This window comes from Myotis brandtii, unplaced genomic scaffold (assembly GCF_000412655.1).
Source record: "Myotis brandtii unplaced genomic scaffold, ASM41265v1 scaffold132, whole genome shotgun sequence".
Taxonomy (NCBI): Eukaryota; Metazoa; Chordata; class Mammalia; order Chiroptera; family Vespertilionidae; genus Myotis; species Myotis brandtii.
In genome coordinates this window covers 5005574-5013748 of record NW_005354673.1, presented here as the reverse complement: position 1 = coordinate 5013748, position 8175 = coordinate 5005574, and the positions used below count along the sequence as shown (strand labels likewise).

General features: G+C 40.3%; 1 protein-coding gene across 1 annotated transcript in view; it reads right to left on the bottom strand.

Annotated features, from left to right (window-relative positions):
• Positions 1 to 8175, bottom strand: part of ANGEL1 (angel homolog 1 (Drosophila)) — a 20617-nt gene that overhangs the window by 4898 nt on the left and 7544 nt on the right. The window contains exons 6-7 of the mRNA XM_005860176.2: positions 6359 to 6485; positions 5958 to 6068 (exon numbers count right to left, since the gene is read on the bottom strand). Coding sequence (XP_005860238.1) covers positions 5958 to 6068; positions 6359 to 6485 — 238 coding nt within the window. The remainder of the gene's footprint in view (positions 1 to 5957; positions 6069 to 6358; positions 6486 to 8175) is intronic.

Here is an 8175-nt window from a genome sequence, read left to right as displayed (position 1 = left end):
AAATTATATAAAGAGACTTTGAATATCAAACTAACTTTATATTTCTGATCGACTCCATTTGGTCATGATCTATTGCTCTTTAAATGTGCTGCTAGATTCTGTTTCCTGATCTTTTATTTAAATTTTTTGTATCAATATTCATAAGGGAGAATATTAGTCTGTAGTTTTCCTTTTTTGTGTAATTGTCAGGTGTTGGTGTCAAAATACTTGCTTCATAAAATAACTTGGCCCCATTCTTCCTCTGTATTCTGTAACAATTTAAGTAGTAGTAGAATTATAAGTTCTTTGAAAGGTTTAATGACATTCTCCTATCAATCTGAGCCTGATGTTTTTCTGGGACTGCAACTCAGAAAACTTTTTAAACTTTTTTCCTTCTGTGGTAATTTATTTAGATTCTCTCTCTCCTGCAATCTCTTTTTAGTAAATTACTTTCTAAAATTAGTATTTGCAGCTAAGTTTTCAATTTCTTTGCACTTAGTTGAGCAAAGAACCCCCTTATAATCCTACTAGAGGTCCCTCGGCCTGGCCTGAGGAATCAGGCCGAAAACCAGCTCTCCGACATCTCCCAAGGGGTCCCAGATTGTGAGGGTGCAGGCCAGGCCGAGGGACCCAACCAGTGCGTGATTGGGGCCGGGGAAGGACGCTGGAGGTTGGCTAGCTGGGGAGGGACTGTGGGAGGGCTCCAGGGTGTGTCCAGCCAGTCTCGCTCTGTCCCTATTGGCCAGACTCCAGCAGCAAGCTAATCTACTGGTCAGAGCGTCTTCCCCCTGGTGGTCAGTGCACGTCATAGCGAGCAGTTGAGCGGCCTTAGCATGTCATTAGCATATTACACTTTGATTGGTTGAATGATGAACACCAGACACTTAGCATATTAGGCTTTTATTATATAGGATTAATTCCTGTGCATCTGGACACTTTTGCCTACTCCTTAAATAGGTCAGCAAATGGGCTTATCTAATTGACAGCTGTTTTTCACCCAAACCATCAACTCTTAACGTTTACTAGTTCTATTTTTCTGTTTTCTAAATTATTTTTACCTTCTTTCCTTCTGCTTTTGTTCAGTTTTTTCTTTTTTCTAACTTTTTTTTTTAAATATATTTTATTGATTTTTTTACAGAGAGGAAGGAAGAGGGATAGAGAGTTAGAAACATCGATGAGAGAGAAACATCGATCAGCTGCCTCCTACACACCCCCTACTGGGGATGTGCCCGCAACCAAGATACATGCCCTTGACCGGAATCGAACCTGGGACCATTCAGTCCGCAGGCTGACGCTCTATCCACTGAGCCAAACCGGTTATGGCTTTTTCTAACTTCTTACGTTGGATGCTTAATGTACTTACTTCCATCTTTTTTATTAATATAATTCTGTGATTCTAAATATTCTATATTATTCTATTTTTTTTCATTGAACGGTTCCAGCTATAATCCTAAAAATATATGGTATTTTCATTATTATTTTTAGATATACTGCAGTTTCAGTTTAAATTTTCCCTTTGACTTAAAAGTTTTTTTAAATTTTTTAAATGTTCAAGCAGTAGTATTTTTTTTCATTTCTATTTTTATTGCATGTGTGATCAGAGAAAGTTGACAATACTATTTTACTGTTTAAAATTGATTAAGGTTTTTTAGGTGGTCTAATACAGCGGTCACCAATCTTTCAGACCTCATGGACCACCAGTGGTCCACAGACCACCGGTTGGCGACCACTGGTCTAATATATGGTTAACTCTTAAGAATCTCCTATGGATACTCAAAAAGATGTCTTTGCTCTGCTTTCAGTGTTCAGAGTTTGATATGTACCAATCAGATTTACCTTATAACATGTTACTTAAGTCTTCTATATTTTTAGTTATCTTTTATCTACTTCATCTGTTACAGAGTAAGAAAGATGAGTTAAAACCTTTTCCATTAGTTATTTTCTGACTATTATTCCTTGTTAAATCCTGAAGTTTCATGTTGTGATTGTGGATGTAATGTTATTTGGAGCATAAATATTCACAACACTAATATCTTCATTTTGAGTCACATCCTTTATCATTATGATATGCCAGAAAAATCACTGACCAGCAGGACATTGAAAATGGTTTCCCTCAACCCCAGGCTCTGTCCATGCAGCACTGTGCACAGGCAGCACCAGCACATGGGCCTGCCTCTACCTGTGCTGCAACATCTTCTGGGCCCATTCAGCACCAAGTAAGCAAGTGGAAGCCAAGCAAGTAAGTTCTTCTGCAAGTACCAGGGAAGGGGATAATAAATTGTGCCATGCATGGGCTAGAGGAGAAGCTGGATTCAGAACTTTCCTGGTTAGAAACTGATCAGACAGCTTTTGCTCTATGGCCCTCTGGTCAGTTTGTAAATAGTGGTTTATGAATATCACCTATTAATAATTGTTTTTTCATATAATGCACTTAATTGGGCACATAGTTTGTGGTTAAGTGATAAAAGACCTGAAGGGTTCAATGTAAGTTCAAAGCTCCAGAGTTAATGTAAATATGCAAGCACTCATTAGAAAGAAAACATAGTAACCCCTTTCAGCGTCTTTATGAACCACATTGGGAAGATAAATAATTCAAAAAATAAGTAAGAGGGGAACTTAAAATTTAGATTCCCTTCGTATTAATTATTCCCTCACAAAGGGAATCACAATGTTTGTTTTAAATATGTTTTTATTTATCTTAGAGAGAGAGGAAGAGAGAAACATTGATGTGAGAAATATGAATCAGCTGCCTCCTGCATGCACCCTGACCAGGGATGGAACCCGCAACCCAGGCATGTGCCCTGACTGGAAATCGACCCCTTCAGGGCACAGGTTGACGTTCAACCAACCGAGCCACTTTGGGAAAGGCCACAATGTTTATTACACAACCTGGGTGATGTAGAACGCTCCAGTGCGACGCAATGTCAACTTGTGAGTAAGTTACAGCATCACTACCTAGCACTGCAGTTCCTTTTGCAACTCAGATGCTTCTCATTAAAGTCATTGTCAGAGTCAAGTTGACAAGATTTGATGTGCACAGTGGCTTGGATGACTCTGGTATTGGACTGGAAACATTATTCAGTAGGATATTTAAACCAGCGGTCACCAACCTTTTGGGCCTCACGGACCACCAGTTGGCGACCGCTGATTTAAACATATCCTCTAAAAAAAAGATCACACACTATGATCTCATTGTACTGCACTTCAGTCTTTCTATTCATGGTCTAAAAATGGTGGTAGCTATTCAGATTTGGAGTCTTTAAAAGAGATTCAGCAGAAGCCTATTCAGCCCTAGGTGGGGGCATGTTCACAGTATATGGTGAATGGGTGTGTTTACCCAAATTTGATCTCAACTTTTTTAAATCCTCACCTGAGGATATTTTTCCATTTAGACTAAATTTTAGAGAGAGTGAAAGGGAGGGAAGAGGGGGAAGAGAAAAACATCAATGTGAGAGAGATACATCAATTAGTTGCCTCCTGCACATGCCCAACCAGAAGTGGGGAGGGAATCACAACCCAGGTACCTGTCCTTGACTGGGAATCAAACCCACAACCCCTCAGTGTGCAGACCCATGTTCTAACCACTGAACACACCAGCCAGGGCTAATCTCAATTTTGAAAATACTGTTATTATTTTGCATTGTTAGTGAACTGGGTATTTCCCCCCTATATAATGATTCTACTTACAAAGTGATTGTCAGTATGTATTTTAAAAGATTCTTGGTTTTAATTTTGTTAAAACTGAAGTATTTATTTTATGCTTCAAGTATAGCATGAATTTTTTTTTAAAAAATAGCCTATTCTTAACATAAAATTGCCTATGTGGGATCCTACAACTGTTTAACCTTAGGATTTTATCATCTTAAAACACTGAGCCCCTGCTTCCCTGCCTGAGCTCAACTGATACAAGCCCTATCCCAGTTCCAACACACGCCATCATCATCATTATTATATGTTGCTACAGTTGTAATAATACATTTACCTTTGCAATTAAAATAACTGAGCCATTGAAGTGTTTGCTGCTCTGTGCAAAATGCCAATTTAAATTAAATCCCAACAAGAAAAAAATAAATTCATTGCTTACCACCAGTCCTTTTACTACAGTTTTTTTTCCAGTCACTGCTTGGTTGTCTTCTGGCATCTCTTCAAGAAAGGCTTCGGAAGAATATAAAATTCATGAGCCATACCTTCTTTCCTTGAAGCTTTGCTCCCATCTTCTAGAGGTGAATGTTAATGTTAAGAAATCAGACGCCAACCTCATTATTTTTATTCTTAGAAGTAGCCCGATCTTTTTGGTGCAACTGTCCAAAGGATTCTTTTTTCTTTGACTTCCGGTAACTTCACTAGGAAGTTAGTGTTGCTTCTCCTATATCATTTTTTTACTGAGACATGGCATATCCTCTCAATCTGAAGATTCAGATCTTTTCATCTTTGGAAAATCTTCCCTGAATCACACCTTTAAATATTCCTTTTGTGCCATTATATTGGTTTTCTTCTTTGTTAACTCCAATTATGTTGCCTTGCCTTATCTTTCACTACTGCCATTTCTCTCTAGTCCTTTTTATCCTTTTACTTTCTTGTTATTTGCTCCCCCCCCCACTCCTCTTTGCCTATCTCATCTTGTTTTCAGCAACATCTATTCTTTCTTATGCTGTATCCAATTTTGTCTTCATTTTATGTGATTTTTAAATCTTTTATTCCATTTCTTTCCTCAGCTCTGCAGCTTACATTTCATCTTCTGATGTCTTGCCATGTGCCTGAACTTATGTCTAAAAGGCAATGGTTTTATTTTTGTGCTCTTATTTTATAAAGGCAATTGCTTCATATTTTTATTCATGGAAAAATAATTATAATTTCCATATGCTCCATGCAAGAATTTTTAACTTTGAAGTAAGGATTCTTTATCTGCCTTTCATTTTTCCTGTTCCTTCCACCTTTTTTTCTTTTAGTATTTTAGTGCAGATCTCATGCTGGTTTCTTCTGAGCAGCCCAGCTTTGAATTAGCTGAGGTTTCACTACCAGTTATTTATACAAAGTTTATATAAGAGAATTAAATATGCATCCCAAGTAAAAGAATTTTCCTTATGACACAGGGTGTGTATGAGTCCTTTTAATCTTTGTTTCTCCCTAGGCAAAAGATATGTAGCCCTGAATACCACCCCCCGCCATTTAGACTGCTCGATGCAAATATGCTTGATTCTTTCATCAGTCTTCCATCCACTGCCTCTTAGGACTAAAACAGGTTGAGATAATGTCCTATCACCGCCTGGGCATCCTTTCCTTATTGATGAAACAAGGATTTTGGTCTGGTGCCTCAGGTACGCTACTCACCTTGGAGGAAGGCACTGTGCTGGTTCTTTTGGAATCCATACGCCTCACAGATAAATCTCTCCACACTTCCTCCAACACCCCTGCATGATCTCCAGTGCTTCTCACAGCCACTGCACTGTGTGTGGTTTATGGTTTCAGATACCTTAGATCTTTTCTTAAAAATGGAGTTTACGTTTCTTTATTCCATTTTCCTTGTTGCTTCAAAGTGGTTTCACAGTCGAGAAGAGTAGAATGTCAAGTATGCTCTGCTACGTTCAGTCTGGAAGTTCTCAGTAGGACTAACTTTTTATTTACAGCCAAGGCTACTGTCACCTTTTGATTCTCAAAGCCCTAGCACGTGAATCTTCTCTCCCATATATGCTGTCTACGTGCTAGTTAGTAGCACTTTAGCCTAAAAAGGGTAACAGCTTCCTTAAGGTCTCAGAGCTGGTTAGAACCCAGGCCTTGATTCCTGGTCCATGTTCTCATGACACTGCACATCAATGCATGTGTTTGGCCACTAAACTCCACTGACCTTCCTTCTAGGCCTACTTATAATCAGAAGCTGACCTCTAAGAATTATGCCGAGGAAAGATTGAGAAATCATATAATTGACAAATATCAGGGGTAAAGAGGTTTTAAAAATAAAACAACTTAGTTCCCATTACCTGGCTTAGTATCTGTCACTCCTTCCATAAGAACCAGTCCTACTGGTCGCTGACAGGCAATACTGCAGAAGCGGAAACGTAGCAGGAAGTCTCGGCTATATTTACGTCTCTCTGTAAACCAGGAAAAGCCACAGGGTAAAAGAAAAGAAGAGGAGCCACATGTTGAGCCCTCCTTAATATCAAGAAGCTCCCAGCAACGGGACAGGGGAAATCTGGCTCAGAAGACAAGGAGATGTTCCAACAGCTACGACTTGAAGTTGTAGAACCATTGGGTGACCATGAGGACAGTGAGAAAAACAAAGACCTTGCTAAGACAATTAGGCTTTCCTGTCATGGAGGTGCCAGCTCTCTCCCAAAACGGGCATGAAGGCACAGCCACCAAGAACATGGCGCATGCTCACCTGATCTCTTGGGATGACAGGAGGTGACATACTGACAGCCATCAGTGATGCCCAGGGCACTGGGCCATAGTGGGGCCTGCAGCTTCCTCTGGTAAAGCTGATGGGAGAAGTCTTCCTGTCCAGACACCTACAAGGAAAGAGCAGGTGGGAATGAGGAAACCAAGATGGTAAAAGGAAACAGCCCATTTGGGGGACATGCAGACAAACATACACACACACATTCATATGCTACATACACAATATAAGCAAAACATAAGTCTTAGGGGAAGGTTAAAAATAAGGAGCTAATTAAAACCTTTTTTTTTTTTTTTACTAGAAACACTGAAATGTCCATGAGACAGGAATGAGGGCTAAGAGAATGAGGTGTGTGAGTGAAAGAGAATAGAACTGTATGAACATGTGATCCCCTAACTTTTACCTCAGAAAAATCTTCACAATTCTCCACAGAGAATATCAACTTTCGGCGGCTTTACTGTGCAAGGGGAAAAGGTTTATCCTGATCTTTGGATCTTCTGGATCAAGGTCTAGCATCGTAAGCCTATTATTGGGAAACCACAGGGTTGAGCCAAGTGATACATGCACCAAAGCGCTTTATTTACGTCACCATCCTCAGTCAAAGCCTGGGGACGGGCAGAAGGTAGTAGGGGAAACACTCGGCAACGTCAGCCATTTGCATGTCTCCAACGGGTGTAGCAAAATTCCCTTTATTTCATTTAACAACAAATATGTGAATGCCAACTATGTGCAGGACACGAGCTAAGTGCTAGGAGGAAAGCAGTGATAGGCACAATCTCTCTGCCCTTCAAGGACATTAATTTCCGATATGCCACCTGAAGTAAAACAGGCCTGGAATTTAATGGCTGTGTGACTTTGGGCAAGTTAGCCAACTCTCTTGGGTTCAATATCCTGTACTATAAAATGGGATAATGATACCACACGTAATTAAGGGTTGATAATAATGATCACTACCACAGTATGGCTGCTTCCTTTGAAGTAGGCACTGGAAAACACTTCATGTGCATTATTTTATTTAACCCATCAAACAAACAAACAAACACCTCTGGAGTAGGTCCCATTACATCCCCAATGTCTGGATCAGGCAAATAGGGCTTTCGGAAGTTAAGAAACTTGACCAAGGTGGGAGAGCGGGGATTCAAAATGAGTGCTCTGAATCACCACACCTAACCGTGCCACACCAGGGGGCACTTAGTAAATTCTTCGCCTGTTTCCTGAGCTCCTTGATCACCGCAACCTTCTGGCAGGATAATGCCTTTCACACATGGCAACCAAGACACCGCTGGCACCTGAGTAACCTCATTAAAATAAAAGCCCAAAATGCTCAATAATAATTCAGTCGTTTTGTGTCCTTTCTCCACTGTGCCTTGCCAGAAGCTAAGTAATAAGGTGGATGGACCAGTCGAAGCAAAACAGAGGAACAGGGAGATGAAGTGACATTAAAAATTAGCTAAAAAATTAGCACAAGCTGAATGCCCATGAGCACAGCTAAATAAACTATGATAAACTATGAGATATCTGTGCTATCAACATTCAGCCATTAAGAGGAATAAGACAGATCCAGAGAGACCAAGATGGCGGCATAGGAAAACACCGGAAATTGCTGCCTCCGACAACAACTTCAAAAATACAACTAAAAGACAGAACGGTCATCATCCAGAACCACAGGAAGGCTGGCTGAGTGGAAATTCTACAACTAGAAGGAAAGAGAAGAGCACACAGACTCAGAGGAGCTACGAAAGTAAAGTGCAGAGGTACGGAGGCTCCGGCGCGCGCGGAAAGGGGCGGGCACCTGAGGACGC